Genomic DNA, 18800 nt, shown 5'->3' with positions numbered 1-18800 from the left:
CTGAGATGATGATAAGATGAAGGTGGAGGGGTATGATCCTAGGTTTTAAATATATTGTTGATTTTAAGTAAAATAGACACCTTGCTGAAAAGAAACACTTTTTTGGCTCTTTTCAGAATTTGCTGCTGATTTGGATGTAGTAGCTGTAGATTAGGTCTCATCAAGCAGGATTTTTGTAATAGGTAAAAATCAGGAACTGTTACTTCTAATTTTGATGAGGCTTCACTTTTAGCTTATTCTCTGATCTCTTGGTGAGAAAAAGAGTAAACTGAACCTCTTTCGTGGGGTTGTTAGAATTAGCTAATGATTGCAAGTCTTGAGATCACAAGCAAGAAGTGCCATATGTACACTTGACACGGAGACAGACAACAGGGAGTCTGAACAGCTTCCTAAAATTTAGCTTGTTTTTTTTTTCTACAGATTTGGGATTTCTTCAGTTCCATCAAAAGGTAAGAATACAGAGACTCTTCTAAAAAAAGTTACCTTTATATTTTAACTTTTTTGTCACAACAGATTTCTCCAAATTAAGGTAAACTTGTTAGCTTTAGAAGCTTTTAAGAAGTTATAACATTCACCTTTTTGCTTGAGGTAAAACCATACTTAAGCCTTCCTGGGCAATTTAGAGAAGGGGCTGAAGTTATGAGAATAGGAGGAAGTGCCAACATTTGTTTTCCTTTTCTTGGACATCTTTAGAGAAGTTTCCAGTACCTTGCCTAGTTATTCTGGTGTCTCAAGTCAGCATGTAATTATTATGTACCTGTCCCATATCATACTGCCTAGAGTAAGTGGTGAAAGAGAAAAGAGAGTATCTTTTACCTCAACAATCTTGGAATCTTCTAGGAATTTACAAGGAAATAATGTTGGATATGCTTAAAGACTTAGTTAACCATAAGGATTATCACAGCATTATTTTTCATGATCAGTAACTAGAAACAATGTAATATACAATAGGGAATTTGTTAAATAAATGTCTACCGTAGTATAGTAGATTATGCAGTTGTTAAAATGATACTGGAGAGTATTTGTCAGAAAAATGTTAAGTGAAAACAAATTATAAAATTATATTAGCAGTGTATTTCCCTTTTGGTAATAGAAGTGCATGTATGGATAGAAAAACAGGTTTGGGGGCGTGCCTGATTGGCTCAGTTGGTGGAGCATGCAACTCTTGATCTCAAGGTTGTGAGTTTGAGCCCCATGTGTGGTGTGGAGTTTACTTAAAAATGAAAACTAAAAAAAAAAAAGGTTGGAGGGAATATGTTCTAATTGTTAATACTTTCTCTGGTTGATGGAATTTTGAGTGACTTCTTTTTGCTTGTCTGTGTTTGTAAAATTTCTGCAATGAGTATGTATCTTATAATAAATTAGGAAGAAAGTTATTCTTAAAAATAACATAGTCCAGTTTTAGAGACTTAAATTTTAAATGTAATCTCTTAATCTAATTTAGTCTTCTTAGTGATCTGTTTGAAGTGTGTTAAGAACACGTCCTCTAAAGATCTAATATTTTGCTGTGCTTTTTTTTTTTTCAATTTTTAATTTTTTAAAGATTTTATTTATTTATTTGACAGAGAGAGAGACAGTGAGAGAGGGAACACAAGCAGGGGGAGTGGGAGAGGGAGAAGCAGACTTCCCGCAGAGTGGGGAGCCCGATGCGGGGCTCGATCCCAGGACCCTGGGATCATGACCTGAGCCGAAGGCAGACGCTCAACAACTGAGCCACCCAGGCGCCACTTGCTGTGCTTTTTAAAAGACTAGCAAAATTCTGGTCACTATCACTACATGTTTTACTTTATTTTTTTTTTCCAAATATTTTATTTATTTATTTGAGAGAGAAGCACGAGCTGGGGGGAAGGGCAGTGATAGAGGGAGAAGCAGACTCCTCACTGAGCGCAGAGCCCAGTGTGTGTCTCCATCCCAGAGCTTAAGACAGATGCTTAACTGAGACATCCAAGCGCCCTCACTACATGTTTTAGAAACAGATATTTTCTGGCTTTTAGTTATATTAAGAGAGATGCAGTAGGATTGGTGATAGTACAGCAAAAATTATTAAAGACCTTAGATGGTACTATTTGGGGAAAGACAAAAGTTAAAATTAATAGTCTAAAAAGGAAACCTGATCAATAAAATAATGTATTGATAATATTTACAGTATTCTTTTAATTCTAACATCCTTAACCTATAGAGTACCTCTTAAAAGAAGAGTTTGGCAACATTTAAACGGAAGTACTTTTTATGAGTGAGAACATAAAAACATCTAACAGTTCCTAGCACATGGGTTGTGGTAAAAGTTGAATCTGTACCTGAATGTTTACAGTGGAGAGTTAGGGAACCAATTCCAAGATTGTGATGACTTAAAATAAAATTCTGAAAAGTTTTTTTTTTTTTTTAAGATTTTGTTTATTTGAGAGAGAGAGATCACAAGCAGGGGAAGCAGCAGAGGGAGAGGGAGAAGCAGACTCCCCACTGAGCAGGGAGCCTGACGTGGGGCTTGATCCCAGAACCCTGGGATCATGTCCTGAGCTGAAAGCAGCCACTTAAACTACTGAGCCACCCAGGCGCCCTGGAAAAGTTTTAAGAATTATTGACTTAGATTAGGATTGGGCCTACAGGCCAATTTACTTGCTTCTTAGTGATAATTTCAGGATGGGACATTGGCTTTAAGCAGCTGTAATTTTAATTAATTAATTTATTTTTAAATTTTAATTTATTATGATGGTAGCTCTGCTCCTTTGTCCAGATGTGATGTCTTTCTTTTTTTTTAACAGCTTTATTGAGATATAACTCATATTCCATGTAGTTCATTCATTTAAAGTTGTATATAATTCACTGGTTTTTAAAGAATATATTCACAGGGTTCTGCAACCATTGTCTCAGTCTAATTTTTTTTTTTTAAGATTTTATTTATTTATTTGAGAGAGAGCATGCGCGAGAGAGCATAAGAGGGGAGAGGGTCAGAGGGAGAAGCAGATTCTTTGCTGAGTGGGGAGCCCGATGCGGGACTCGATCCTGGGACTCCGGGATCATGACCTGAGCTGAAGGCGGACGCTTAACTGACTGATCCACCTAGGCACCCTCAGTCTAATTTTAGGACATATTAATCACCCCAAAAAAACCCTGTATCCATTAGCAGTTGTTTCCCATTCCTCCTTCCACCCCCACCCAAGCAACCATTCATTTTTTCTGTGCATATAAATCTGCTTTCATATAAATGGAATTGTGCACTTTGTAGTTTTTTGTGACTGGCTTCTTAGCATAATGTATTCAGGGTTTGTCCATGTTGTAGGATACATTAGTACTTCATTTCTTTTTAATATTGGATAATATTTCATTGGGTATACCACATTTTACCTATCCATTCATTAGCTGATGGACATTTGCGTTGTTTTCACTTCTTGGCTACTATAGATAATGCTGCTATGAACATTCATATACAGGTTTTGGTGTGGATGTATGTTTTCATTTCTCTTGGGTGTATACCTACAAGTGGGCTTACTGGGTCATATGGTAAACTGTTTAACTTTTTGAGGAACTGCCAAATTGCTTTCCAAAGCGGCTGTACATTTTATGTTCCCATCAGCAGTGAATGCAGACGTGATCTCTAGATGCAATGTTTGCCTTTTTTTCTTTCCTCATCATAAGATAAAGGATATTTGTCTTGTGTACTTTTTCCCTACTAATTTGATTTGAAGACTGTCAGCTTCATAAAAATCATAAATGATGTTTAAAAATGTTAAATAAAACTTTTATTTGCTTCTTTAGGTCTGTCATCTGATGCCAAGCCTATGGTAAGAAATCTTTTTTTTTTTTAATACCTTGAGAGACACATCTTAACTCTGGTTTTAAAGTTAGAAACAGCTCCCAGATAGAGGAATCTCTGAGATCACATGAGTTTGGTGACTGTCTGTTTTCAGTACAGTGTTTTATGTCCTGAATAAAATGGATTGTTTGAGTACTAAGAGGTCAGGAAAATTGCCACATCTTCCAAGTCACTATAGACATCTTCCTTCCTGTCATTCCTCTTGAAAAAAATGAGTAGATTTTGTTAGCTAGTGGACAGTCCATATAATTCTTTGTTTTATGGTACTGTAGTTTTAGGCCTTGTCTAATGGCTCTGAAAAATGTCTAATATTTAGTTACCACAAGCAAATCTGTGGAAGCAACTTACGAGTTCTTTTGGTAGATATTGGTATTTTTCAACACTAAATCATAGACTGAAGACTGGTAGAACAAGATGCCTTCCAGACCATTGTGACTCAGTGGCATGTTCAGAAAATGGAAACACATGCTGTGGGTGAAATATGTTTGGCTTTATAAAATCCTGTTCTTGAAGTTACAGTGCAGTATGGGAAATGAAGCTGAAATGTAAGAGTATCAGCAGCAGTAGTAATGAAAATGTCCTGTACATCCTTATGATAGTAAGTGTTGTATATCAGGGCTTCCAAGAAAAAGGAAGGAAGAAAATTAAGTTGGATACTGGTGGTAGATTTGTCTTCTGAAGAAAGGAGAGCTGGAATTAAGAACTACTGAAGAGGCTACGTATAGGATTTAATGATTTTGGACTGAATAATGGACTTGTTTGGAGGTGATTATTTAGATATTAGCTTTTTAAAGCAGTGTTTGGCCTACTTTTATCTTAAACCCTCTTTAGGCTCTTGCCACGTTTGATGAACAAAGGAGGCTGTGTTGAATTTTTTACTGTATTCCGGAAGAGGTCTTTTAATAATTAGTGGCTGGATGGGTGCTGCTTAGTGTCCTGATTTGCCGTATAGGGTATCTTTGATATTGTAGGCTATTTTGAACTCTTAGCTTTGGACTATAATTTCTGCCTTTTGTATTTTCTGTTTTGATTTTTAAAAATATGGGTTTTTCCCCCTGTGTTTATATAGGTTAACCTGGATAAACTAAAGGAAAGAGCCCAAAGGTTTGGTTTGAATGTCTCTTCAATATCCAGAAAGGTAAAGTACTGTTTTTGCCACCTTAGAGCAATGTGGGCCTACATAGCCTGGAAATGACTGTCCTGAGAATATAGCTAGCTATTCATATTCAGCACTTCATTTCATGAAGTCCTTTGACTATCACCTCCTCTCGCTGACTATTGATTACGTTACAGGAATTATTTCACATAGTGAATTTTTTTTTTTCCTGCATATTTTTTTCATAGCTTCCACCCAAGTTGTTAGAACATGTTCTGTATTTCTTTTGGTTAAGATGTTGTATTGAGTGATGTTAAAAACTTACTACATCTACTTTAACTTCTAACATAGTCTTTTTTTTTTTAAGATTTTATTTATTTTATTTATGAGAGAGAGAGAGTGAGCGAGAGTGCGCGCACGAGCAAGGGGAGAGGCAGAAGGAGAGGGAGAAGCAGACTCCCTGCCGATTAGGGAGCCCAATGCAGGGCTCTATCGCAGAGCCCTGGGATCATGACCCAAGCTGAAGACAGATGCTCAACTGACTGAGCCACCTAGGTGCCCCAGGTGCCCCTCTAATACAGTCTTAATGGAAACAGGAGACGAAAATCCTGTCTTTGGGTCAAAGGTACCTAGAAACAAAATTTGAAGGTTCCCTGGAACAAAAACAAGAAAGTTATTTCATTCTGTCTGCTCCTCTGCTAACTGACATTATTGAGTTTGTTAAGCAAGGTGACTGTTGACACCATGCTTTGTGGAGTGATCAATTCTATAGGGCATTGTTATGTTTGGAGTTTCGCCAGGCATGTGCTGTTGGAGAAAATGCTGAGGATTCTCCTGTTTGCCTTGAGCAGGTAGTCTCTCAGTCTGGTTCTGTAAGAATGAAAGCATGTTTCTTGGTTGTTGAAGTGGGGACAGGGTTAAGGGAAGACTGTTTCAAACCAGAAGAACTATCAAAAGAAAAAATGTCATTGGGGCACTTGGCTGGCTCAGTTGGAAGAACATGGGACTCTTGATCTTGGGGTTGTGAGTTTGAGCCCCACGTTGGGTGTAGAGGTTATGTACATACATACGTACATAAATAAACTTGTTTAAAGGGTCATTATTTCCCACTAAGTCTGGGAGCATTTAGGTCTCTGGAAATCCATTGGAAAACACTGTCCTGACTGTGGTTGTTAACATTTTTGCTCAGGAGAAAAACTGAGCACTAAAAAATGTAAACACTTATGCCCCACTGGGACTTCTTTTTTTTTTTTTTTTTTTAAAGATTTTATTTATTCATGAGAGACAGAGAGAGAGAGAGAGAGAGGCAGAGGGAGAAGCAGGCTCCCAAGGAGCAGGGAGCCCGATGTGGGACTTGGTCCCAGGACGCTGGGATCATGACCTGAGCCGAAGACAGACGCTTAACCATCTGAGCCACCCAGGCGCCCCCCCCCCCCCACTGGGACTTCTAACCTTATACACAACTGCTCCATTTTCCTTCCCTTTACATTACATTTTTTATGCTTACCAGAAGCATAGCATTAGGTCTTTGTGCCCAGCTTGATGCTGAGACCATAGGTGTTCAGTAGGAATATTTGCTAGTTTATGTGAAATTTTAAAAAACTCAGGAGTTGTGGGGCACCTGAGTGGCTCAGTCATTAGGGTCTGCCTTCGGCTCAGGTCATGATCCCAGTGTCCTGGGATCGAGCCCTCCATCGGGCTCCCTGCTCAGCGGGAAGCCTGCTTCTCCCTCTCCCACTCCCCCTGCTTGTGTTCCCTTTCTCGCTGTGTCTCTCTCTGTCAAATAAATAAATAAAATCTTAAAAAAAATTGGAGTTGAGAGTAGACAGAGTATGCGATTCTTTTTTTTTTTTTTAAAAGATTTTATTTATTTATTTGAGACAGAGAGAATGAGAGGGAGGAGGGTCAGAGGGAGAAGCAGACTCCCTGCCGAGCAGGGAGCCCGATGCGGGATTTGATCCCGGGACTCCAGGATCATGACCTGAGCCGAAGGCAGTCGCTTAACCAACTGAGCCACCCAGGCGCCCCAGAGTATGTGATTCTTAAACCACATGCAGCTTAATTGGGAAGAATATACTATAAACCAAGTCGTTTGTGTTTTGTTAGATTGCCAAGGGGAAGCGTGCTTGGCTCTGTGGCCCCAGTTCTCATCTGTCTCCTTTTGTATACGAAGACCAGGTGTCTGAGAATCTCAGCAGTAACTCACTGTAAAGAATTGTAGGGCGCCTGGGTGGCTCAGTTGTTAAGCGTCAGCCTTCAGGTCAGGTCTTGATCCCAGGGTCCTGGGATCGAGCCCCACATTAGGCTCCCTGCTCCACGGGAAGCCTGCTTCTCCTTCTCCCACTCCCCCTGCTTGTATTCCTTCTCTCGCTGTGTCTCTCTCTGTCAAATAAATAAAATCTTAAAAAAAAAATTGTATGCGTTCCATCAAAATTAACAAAATTGAACATATCTCCAACTGTGTAGCTCATATGGACACTTTACCGAGACGAATTTGCCCCTCACTTTATACTGCCCACCTGAATTATTTTCATAGTATTTCATTACAGGGATATTAGCCTTTTCACTTTCACTTCCTTAGAATCTTTCTCCATATTTGACTTGCTTTCATTTTTAGTCCAGAGGAAGCTAAGTAAAGCATGAAGAGATACATTTATTAGCTTTGTGACTTTGAGCAAATTACTAAACTTCTTTGGTCTTCATCTATAAAACTGGGAGTAATACCTAACATTGTGTTTGTGAAGAGTTAAGTAATTGGGTATATGAAATTATCTAACATATTGACACTTTGACCCTTAAAAAGACACTTTGACCCTTAATAAATGTTCACTTTCTTCTTAGTTCAGTTCTGTTGGCTACCTGACTTTATGCCTTTGAGTCATTTAACTTCTGTATTTTAGTTGATCATTGATAAGATTTCCCATTTTAAGTCTGAAGGGTTTGGGTGCCTGGCTGGCTCAGGTGGTGGAGTGTGTGACTCTTGATCTTGGGGTTGTGAGTTCCAGCCCCATGCTAGGTGTAAAGATTACTAAACAAAATTAATAAACTTAACCCTTGGGTTATAAGCAAATAATGGTAATAGGTAAAACTGACTATGTGACCTGTGTTTTCAGATGATGTTCATTGCCATACCTATGTTCTAGAGTAGTGCTTCTCAAATTCTTTAGCAAAAGCCTAATTTGTTTTTTTTTTAATTTTAAGATTTTATTTATTTAGGGTGCCTGGGTGGCTCAGTTGGTTAAGTGACTGCCTTCGGCTCCGGTCATGATCCCAGGGTCCTGGGATTGAGTCCCGCATCGGGCTTCTTGCTCAATGGGGAGTCTGCTTCTCCCTCTGACCCTACCCTCTCAAAATCTTTGATTTTATTTATTTGTCAGAGAGAGAGAGAGAGAGAGCAAGCACAAGCAGGGTGAGTGGCAGGCAGAGGGAGAAGCAAGCTCCCCGCTGAGCAAGGAGCCCGATGTGGAACTCTATTCCAGGACCCTGGGATCGTGACCGGAGCCGAAGGCAGACACTTAACCAACTGAGCCACCCAGGCATCCCAAGACTAGTTTTTTAAGTTTCTAATTTATTGGGGCTCCCGGCTGACTCAGTTGCATGAGACTCTTGATCTCAGGGTCGTGAGTGAGTGCAAGCCCCACATTGGGCAGAGAGCTTACTTTAAAAAATTTTTTTTTCGAATTCATTACAGAGTGGTACTTTTGTAAAATACAATAAAAATGTCACAGCAGTGTTAAATTACTCTGGAAGTTTCCAAGCACTCACGATTTCTGGAGTTATTGCAGACTGGTAAATGGTAAACACTTTGGGGGTCAGCACCAGGAGGCAGATCACATTTTGAATAACACTGTACTGGTGTATGTATGATTTCTTCCAGGGACCACTTTGCTTGGAGACTTGTGACTTTTGAGATATTCTCTTTGAGTATGGATTCGTTTGCATTGATCATTAAGTCCTGATTTTCAGAATCATCCTGATTTCAGCAGTTGGCTCTACTTTGCCCCATAAACCATTACAGTGTCCCAGAAATGCTGATGTTTTGCTGTCCACCACTGTCCAATAGAACTTTCTGTGATGTTGGAAATATCCTATAGAATATTGTTTCATTGAATAAGTCTGTGTTATCTAATATAGTAGTCATTAGCCACACGTCATTATTGATTACTTGAAATGTAGCTAGTGTGAACTGAAATTTTTAATTAAATTTAAATAGCTGCATGTATATTGGGCAATTCAAGCCTAGCTTATATTTCTCATACAGTTTTCACACTTGAAGTAGCATAGAAATCCTTGATCAGACCACATATTTGGACCACTGTTTCTGTGCCTGTAGAATATAAAAATTTCAGAGTGAACGTGCAAGGAGAGAAATTGGAGGAAAAGGAGTAGTAAGAGATAAGGAAGTGTTCTTTTTTATTTTTATTTTAAAGATTTTATGTATTTGACAGAGAGAGACACAGTGAGAGCAGGAACACAAGCAGGGGGAGTGGGAGAGGGAGAAACAGGCTTCCCATGGAGCAGGGAGCCCGATGCGGGGCTCGATCCAAGGACGCTGGGATCATGACCTGAGCTGAAGGCAGACACTTAATGACTGAGCCACTCAGGCGCCCCAGGAAGTGTTCTTTTTTAAAAGTAACTTTTTCCATAGAACTTAGTTCTAGATCCAGATCCTGAAATTGCAACTGGTTACATTCTCAGAGTTGTTTCGTTCAAAATCTTGTGTTTAACTGTTCTCTATCACCAGAGATGATATGCTACCTAGTATTTGGTTGGCCAAGGTTAGTGACATGATTAAGTTTGTATTTATGGAACAGCTAGGTCAGTATACTGTGTCCACCTCATCCTGGGTTCCAGTATAGCCTTCTCCTATATAATTTGGTCACCTGTCTTTAAGTTTTACTATTCTCTAGGCACAGATCTCTTTCAGTTTGATAAGATGCAAATAGTAGAGGTTAGCAGGTAGTATAGAGATTTGATTTCTCTTCTTAATTCTAGTATCCCGAAAAGGGCGTTGCATGGGGTTTGTGTTTGCTTGATCCAGCTTAAGGCCCAGATTTCTTGCTGATTTCTCTTTGGTAGATTCCTCTGCAGACCAGTGTAAATTATAAAGAGAAAGTGTGTGAGAGGAAATGAGCCATGGATCAATAGTGTTTATGACTGATTTTTTTTTTTTTTTGGTCACAATCTGGTTATCTTTTCTTTATATTTTAGATTTACATTTTGAGCATATTACAGATTTGAGGATACCAAATCACTTCTATTCTTCCTAGGCTGACTTTTGCATGACTGCTCATATATTTCAGCTTTCAGCTCCACTAGTATACTATACATGTTAGGCAGTACACAGAAACTTAAAGAAATCTGCCCCCCCCGCCCCCAATCATCTTCCTCCTTTCCCCCTGCCTAAGAAAGGCCTGTCCGTTCATGTTTCCAACTCAAGTCTCAGTGAATAGAATCCTGTTGGTTTAGGATAATGGGAAGTGACAGGGCAAAGAATGGCACTGGCATTTATAGACATTTTTTACACAAGAGGCTGTAAATTGTCCCCTCTAACTCTTTGGACTATTTGAGGATAGAATGGCATGCCTTTTCTCATATAAGCCTCATGGTGACTATGGGCTGAGAAACCTCCCACACCCTCAAACAAAACAAAACCCAGATAAATAACCTCTGCCTGGTTGGTTCTGATTGATCACCAGCTAGGTTTTCAGTCTTGTGCTTGACTGGTTGTGGTTTTTTTTGTTTTGTTTTGTTTTTGTTTTTCCTTCTCTGTCAGTTTTCCATGTCTCCCAAGAGAGGTAGTGTTTGGGTTAGTCCTATTGGTGAAGGACAGGACTTGGCTTGGCACATAAGAAACTCATCTTTGAAAGGAGTGAGAGATGGATAGAGGGAATAGATGGGAAGCCAGCTCAGTTAATAGATGATGGTCATAGGACATTAGTTTTATAAAAACGAAATCTGGGCTTAGAGTTAAGGTGTAAACTGATATAGCTAATTTGGATTGTTTTGTTTTCATTCCCCCCCGCCCAAACACTGGCATATTTGGGAAAGTGAAACTTGATGCTTTAGGACATCCAGCCAAGTAAGTATTCAAAACAAAACAAAACCCAAGCCCAGGCACTAAGTAGAAAACTGGAATGTGGTTTATGCTCTTTTCCCTCCCTGAGAATGTGAGGGGCATGTGTTACTGCTTCTTGTTGGTTCTTGATTAGTAGTAGAAAATATAGGCATCTTTTATCCCTGTTGACCTTAGTACATCTTCCCTACTTCTCTACTGGAATATTATTGCGCCTTCCCTCTTCGTAGCTCGTGTTAAGGTAACTGTCCTAATGGCGCTGTCTTAAGGCCTATAAACAATAAAGTCTGCTTTTCCTGTGTTGTAATTTTTGCCAGTTTTCTTCCCTAATGATTGTGGTCTGTGTTATATAGTGTCAGAATATAAAAAGGTTAAAAAGTTAAATATCTCTTAATTGATCATTATCTTGTTATTGAGGCTGGTAGCTAGAAGATTCTTGGGTGGCTGCAATGATTACTTTTTATGAACCTTTCATATAATTATATATTTTTGCTCACCATTGCTTGGAGATGAACCACTTCAGAGTGAGAGAGATATTGGAGTTCCCTTGTTTTTGAGGCTCCTGTCACTGAAATCTGTTGAGATATCAAAGAAGGTGTGACAAAGAGTCAGTTCTAAGCACAGGAGAGCACCAGTGTCTCCTAGCATCCAGATTTCACTGTTGCTAACTGATAGTGGGCTGGTCTCCATTCACTCTTCTGAAAGGCATATTTGATTCTATCTATATTCCCTTCCACCATCTGAAATAAATGAAGACATGTTTGTTCTTCCCCTTCAGCAGTGGGTTTTGGTATAGAGGGATGTGGAGAGAAGGAAGTTCACACTATGGATTTAGAAGTTGGTCACCAGCTTTCTCAGAGGGACTATAATTGTTAGAGTTTAGGTATGTGTATGTAAACCTTTTCCAAAGGAAGAACTGTGGGGCCATGCATAGGACATTGCAAACATGGTACTATAAGAAAGTACTGCAGAACCATAAACTATGGTGAGGAGTTTGGTAGAATATTTTTTAAAGGGGTAGTGGTAGAAGATTTAGATCCCAAGTAAGTTGGAGAAGTAGCCTGCTAAGTGGTTTTGGGTTCTTTTCCATCCAACATATACTCAAGTAGCAGTACCTAGGCCAAGTACACCACTTAACTTTCTATTCCCCTTTCTCATGGGGCCCCATGAGACCCAAGAGAAACGCAGATAGGATTGTAGGTGGGAAAAACTCCAGTGTAGGTCTTTTTAGACATTTCATTGAGTATTTCATTGAGCAAGAGTTTTGGGGGAATACCCCTACCCCTCATCCTAGTTTGTCGTTTTTCCCAAAAATGCTTCTTCCACTTGAAAAATTATATTCTTTCAACTTATATTAACAAATAAGAAAAGACAAGAATGGGATATATATGTGTGTGTGTGTGTATAGTAGATAGAGATAGCAGTTGAGAGTGACTGTCAGGATGAATTTCAGGAAGAGCTAAGATCCAAACCCACATAGGTTACAGCATTTCTTGCAGCATTTTGGGGCTCAGCTAAAATTTAACCAGTCCTTTAAATCTTCTAATTTATAATAATTTGAAAATTAGTATTTGGCCTTTTTTCTGCCTTCTCTCCTCTTAAGATAAAAACTGCTGTTTTTCCACCCACCCATTGCAACAAACCTTGAGGGAGTGGTAAAGGAGCTGTTTAAAGAGGAAACAATAGGGAAAACTCTCTGACCTCAGTTTATCCCCTCATCTGGTTCTTCATTTGTCCCTGCTGAGGAACAGAACTTGTCTTTTGTCTGTAACACAAATACATCTTCACCTCCCTCCCTTCCCACTACCCCCCACCACCCGCTCTTCTCACTCCCTTCTATTATAGTTCCAATCAATGATGTCATTATGTGTGCCATTCAACTGCTGTTGAGCCACTTGGCTATAGGAATTTGGAAGAGCAAAGAGGCAGAATGGAATTTTTCTCTGTCCTGCCCAGGGCTCTTGAAAATGTATTCTAATTTTAACTTGAGAAATAGGAGTCAGGTTTTTCTTTGCTCAATTTCTCCTTCTACCCTCCCACTCTGTATTCTAACCCTTAAATTAACACAGTTTTTACTAGCGGTGTATAAGGAAAAAATTGGTAAGAAATGTTAGGAATATAAATTGAACACTTTAAGAGGAAAAGCTTTAAAAATTTGTGGAAGCAAGATGAATATTTTGATGCTTTGTCAGGATTTATGGCTGGTGTTTTGCCCTGTTTACTGTAAGTTGGGTCTTTGAGAAGTTTCTGGTAGAGGGTTATCCTTGCCTAGGGTGCATGGTTGAAAACACTAAAGATCTTGGACCTTTTCATTTTACTCTTTTACATGATTTTCTACATCAAGTTTGAATCCAAAGAACTAGAGGTAAGAAAGTTTGTAGTAAGAAAAAAAATGCACTCTCTTTTCTATCTCCTCTGCTCGATATCCTACCCCCCACTTATGTCTTTGCATTCCTTCTTCTGACATGTCAGAACTGATGACTTTGATAAAAAACAAGTTTTATGCCTCTCTGTGGTCCCCTTGTAGTCTTTTCCCCAAGAGTAAATACAGCCTGGAAAAGGAGGGGAATGAGTCTGTTTTACTTTTAAACACATTTAGTTGTTTTTGCCAGCCAAGTTCTTGAGATGGGATCATTCTCTGAGGGTCAGTTTTTAAAAATAAAAAAAAAAAAGTTCCCCCCACTTATGGTCCATAAGGTAAATAATTTTAGAAATTTACTTGGAAATATATTATATCTGATTGTATATCTAGTTGTATGTCTAATTTGGGAGTGACCAGTACCTATGTCTAATTTGGGGGCAACCCAGTAACTGGCCTGGCTTTTCTAAGCATAGCAATATCCAATATCTGTCTGATTACTCTCAGATACTCTCCCTGCGTGTGGTGAAATGTGAGTTCACTTTCTGAATCCCAAGTCTATCCATCCTTCAGAATCTGTATGGGAGAAAAAAGTATGGGGTGTTTTTTTGTTTTGGTTTGGGTTTTTTGGGGTTTTTTTGTTTTTTGGTATGTGTGTATATTGATAGTTTTTGGGCGGGGCAGGTAAGTTTTGGTGTTCAAAGGCTCTTTTCATGGTCTGAGAGCTGTAGCAATATAAGGATGTTTAAAATGTATTTTAATACTTGAGAGGCTAACACTTGGCTAATAGTCTTCTTTGGGCTGACATTGATAAGGAGCAGTAACATTTTATTTTATTTTATTTATTTTTTTAAAGATTTTATTTATTTATTCATTAGAGACAGAGAGAGAGGCAGAGGGAGAAGCAGGCTCCCAAGGAGCAGGGAGCCCGATGCGGAACTCGATCCCAGGACCCTGAGATCATGACCTCAGCTGAAGGCAGACGCTTAACCATCTGAGCCACCCAGGCGCCCAAAGTAACATTTTATTTTTGAAAATATATATAGGTTCATGGGGCGCCTGGATGGCTCAGTTGGTTGAATGTCTGCCTTTGGCTCTGGTCGTGATCCCAGGACGGGACCGAGCCCCGTATCGGGCTCCCTGCTCAGCGAGGAGTCTGCTTCTCCCTCTGACCCTCCTCCCCGCTTGTGTATGCACGTGTTCTGTCTCTCTCTCTCTGTCTCAAATAAATAAAATCTTTAAAAAAAAAAGAAAATATATATAGGTTCGATTTAAGTGAAGTTTTTTTCAAGTAAAATTTAATAATTACATGACAGTTCATTTTCTTACATATTCATTATTAATAGCAAGTTGCTTTTCATGCCTGATAGCCAGAGGAGGTCAGATAAAATCCTATAGTATTTTAGAGATAGGAATGGGGATGAGGCAGGTCATCAGATTGGAGATATTTTATAGGGGGACATTTGGTGGTAATGTTTGCAAACTAGCAAAGACCCTGTTTTGTTTTGTTTTTTAAGTAATCTCTACCCCCAACCTGGGGCTCAAACTTATAATCCTGAGATCAAGAGTCATATGTCATATGCTATACTGACTGAGCCAGCCAGGCACTGCGAAAGGCTCTGTTTTTAATAAAATCTGAGGTGTCTTGTTAAGATCTAGAAAATGTTAACTCCTTTCATCCCCTCCCTTTTCTTTGTTACTCTTTTCTCACATTTTTTTAAATAGTATTTTAACCACATTTTACCTTCTCATCCCTAGATCAGATTCTTAGGACAGAAATAGAAATGTATTTTCAGGGTGTTCTACACTTGAAATACATATCAAATACTGAATCTTTAAATCCCTAGCAGTGAAGATGTGTTACTGAGAAAGATACTATGTTTGAAGTGCTTGCTGCCTGGATTTTAAAAAGTACTGGGTGAGGAGTTCATTGAGGTATAGAGTAGAGGAGGCAGTTACAGAATTTTCACTACCATGTTCATGCTTAGGTATGAGGTAGTTGAGGAAATGGAACTAGAAGTGAAGAGAGCTTTAAGATGAGAGAGGCCTTATGTGATGGACCTCTTTAGTGCTGTTAAGTGAATAAGCAGAACACATAAGCCCTAAGACAAACCCTATCTGTTCTATCTGTTCTCTACTTTGTTGATATTTCCCCTTATACTCCATATCAGTTCTGCAGGGGAAAAAAAAACCTTCATGTGCTTCAACCTAGTTGCCTCTGTCTTTCCCCTACATACCTGAAGTTTTCCCTGATCTTGTTTTGGCATGTTTTTCCTGTATTGAACTCCCTTGTAAAAAAGTCTCTCTGTTCCTCTACTTGAATTCTATGAAGGCAAGCAAGACAGGTATGCTCCTTAGAGCCAGCTGTGATTTCTTCATAGCTCTCTTTTCCTCTTCACGTCCCTGTGGCTGAGGTACCCTGGAAGCATAAACTTTTTTTGGAAGGCCCCTAGTCCTTTTGGAGGAAAACTGGAGTGGACTAGCAACTTTACTTGGACTTGGTGAGATTTATTTATTTATTTACTTATTGGTCTGTGCTTTCTCAAAGCCAGTTGCAATTGTTCCCTACTATAGTTGCACATAAGGGTCACCTGGGGACCCTTTTTAAAATACATCTCCTTAAGCTCTTCCTTTTGGGAATCAGATTTATTAGTTTGGGGTGAAACTAGAACTCTGCCTTTTAAAATATTACAGGTGGGGTGCCTGGCTGGCTCAGTCAGTAGAGCATGAGATTTGGGTCTTGAGTTCGAGCCCCACATTGGGCATAGAGCTTATATTAAAAGATAGAGATAGAGATATATAGATAGATGTAGTTCACAGGTGAAAAGAATCTGCTTTCCTAGTGCTCATTCTAATTTCTGAATGCTCAGGTAACTGTTATCCTTCATTATCTATATATTTGGTTAAGATAGCATTTACCTCCCCTCAATGTTTTTAGCTTCCCTCTACTGACTTCTTGACATTTCTGCCAGCTCTGCATCGCTTATCCTTAAAAGCAGCAGCTTCCTGGCTTTTAAGGGAGGGAGGTGGGGACTTTTAATAGAAACTTGGTTTCCGGGGGTCTCAAGTGTGAAGCCTTCATTTCCTCCACCTGCCTTGCTTTGTCCTACAATCAGCTAGAGCAAGACCGAGACGACCTCCTCTGGGGTTGGAGAGGAGTGGGGGTGGGGGAAGGAGCTTGTTTTGGAGAAAGAGAAAAAGTGATGGGAGCTAGTGACTCAGAAGAGTTTTCGGTTCTGAGCTGATTGTGTTTTGGGGCTTCAAATCCTGTAAAGATAGGAGGAGATACCTACAGTTCCTGGTAGTCTCTAAATCTCATGTAGCTTTAAAGTTCCTGGCAACCCCCTGGCCCTAGAAAGTTGATTCTGATCTCACAGTTAAAATTTTTGAGAATAGGTAAGATGGTTGTATTGGGAGGTGTATTTTTTGTTATGTGTGTGGGAGTGTTGGAGTGTGTCTCTTTACTGTCTATGTGCTAAAATGGCATACCTTTTGCTAGTCCAGCCCTTCACTTTTGTCTTGCTTAGTTAGGCTCTGTGCATTAGTTTTTAGGACCACCTCATGTTCTGTGGTCTGGCTGGCATAAAGGCTCAGGAATAAACATGTTCAGATGAATTTCAGAAACTGGGGCAGGGAGGTGACATCTGTGTGTTTAAGCATTGCGGTGTTTCTGAGAGAAAAACCATCAGTTGCTGTCATTCACCCTGAGAGTATGAAATTGGAAGCCCACTTGCCCTGGAGTGTTTCATAACCTTTACCTCAGGGAAGTCAAGGCCATGTCATTATTAATCTACCATCGCCTGAAAGCCCCCAGCCTCTGCTTTTCATCCTGCCATCAGTCATGTAGCAGTGAGAGTCAGAGAAGTGACATAAAGTGCCATTCTTTTCTTTTTGCCTCATTCTTACCTAACATTCCCTTAGAAAATCAGACTGGCCTGAGTAGTATTAACATCTTCGTATGGTTATTCATTTGTAAAAGGGGACAGTTAGGGGCACTTGGGTGGCTCAGTCATTAGGCATCTGCCTTCAGCTAAGGTCATGATCCCAAGGGTCCTGGGATCGAGCCCTGTATAGGGCACCCTGCTCAGCGGGAAGCCTGCTTCTCCCTCTCCCACTCCCCCTGCTTGTGTTCCCCCCCCAATAAATAAATAAAATCTTAAAAAAAAAAAAAATAAAAGGGGACAGTTACTTGTTATTTTTGCAAAACATGACCATCTTAGTTCACTATCAGTCTCTCTCCCATCATTCCAGGGAAAAGACTTCTGAGAAAGTAACTGTTAAAGTGGGGTAAATAAAGTGGCAGAGTTTAGGTCCTAATGGAAATATGTAGCAGACTCTTACATTGAAGAGTGTTGAATGTGCAGAATAGCTGTCATTAAGACAGCCATACGAGGGGGCGCCTGAGTGGCTCAGTTGGTTAAGCATAGACTCTTGATCTCAGCCCAGGTCCAAGTACAGGGGCGACTGGGTGGGTCAGTCGGTTTAAGCATCTGCCTTCAGCTCAGGTCATGATCCTGGGAGTCCTGGGATAGAGTCCTGCATTGGGCTCCCTGCTTAGCAAGAAGTCTGCTTCTTCCTCTCCCTCTGCTCCTCTCCCCACTTGTGCTCTCTCTCTCAAATAAATAAAATCTTAAAAAAAAACAAAAAAACAAAAAACAACCAGTTATAGGAGAATAGCCAGCTCCACTCATAGTAGTACCTGAGCTTCCCTGAAGTGCTCTTTTGTGCTTATAAGGTATCTCAGACTGAATTCTTTAGATTGTAATTTCTGCTTCTTACAGATGCGTAAGGAGGGATGATGAGTGAATGAGCTGTTGCACTGACCAGGAAAAATGTCTGGCTTGGTTAATTCGTTTGGTCTCCTCTCAGAATAGTAAAGATATCTCATATTTAAACTCAGTAAATACTCTTGCTTTGGGAATTACAGTTCCTTAAATAAGCCTAAGTTACATTTGGTCACTGTTTTGTTTCTCCTAGTTTCTTCTTCTTTTTTAAGATTTTTTTTTTTTTTTTAAGATTTTATTTATTTATTTGACAGAGAGAGACAGAGCGAGAGAGGGAATACAGGCAGGGGGAATGGGAGAGGGAGAAGCAGGCCTCCCACGGAGCAGGGAGCCCGATGCGGGGCTCGATCCCAGGACCCTGGGATCATGACCTGAGCCGAAGGCAGATGCTTAACGACTGAGCCACCCAGGCTCCCCCCTTTTTAAGATTTTATTTTATTTTTTAAAGATTTATTTATGGGGGCGCCTGGGTGGCTAAGTCATTAAGCGTCTGCCTTCGGCTCAGGTTGTGATCCCAGGGTCCTGGGATCGAGCCCCACATCGGGCCCCCTGCTTGGCGGGGAGCCTGCTTCTCCCTCTCCCACTCCCCCTACTTGTGTTCCCTCTCTCGCTGTCTCTCTCTCTCTGTCAAATAAATAAATAAAATCTTTAAAAAAAATAAAAAAAGTAAA

The 18800-nt window shown here is 39.9% G+C and overlaps 1 protein-coding gene across 3 annotated transcripts in view; it reads left to right on the top strand.

Moving 5' to 3' along the window:
* SARNP (SAP domain containing ribonucleoprotein) overlaps positions 1–18800 on the top strand; it is a 55513-nt gene that overhangs the window by 15346 nt on the left and 21367 nt on the right. For all 3 annotated transcript variants that reach the window (XM_081821822.1, XM_081821823.1, XM_006728746.3), the window contains exons 7-9: positions 421–449; positions 3757–3782; positions 4884–4952. In XM_081821822.1, coding sequence (XP_081677948.1) covers positions 421–449; positions 3757–3782; positions 4884–4952 — 124 coding nt within the window. The remainder of the gene's footprint in view (positions 1–420; positions 450–3756; positions 3783–4883; positions 4953–18800) is intronic.

The sequence above is a fragment of the Leptonychotes weddellii genome, chromosome 5 (assembly GCF_054177405.1).
Source record: "Leptonychotes weddellii isolate Sample4059 chromosome 5, ASM5417740v2, whole genome shotgun sequence".
Taxonomy (NCBI): domain Eukaryota; kingdom Metazoa; phylum Chordata; class Mammalia; order Carnivora; family Phocidae; genus Leptonychotes; species Leptonychotes weddellii.
Note: the sequence above shows the minus strand (reverse complement) of the source record. Positions and strands in the feature narration are given on the sequence as shown.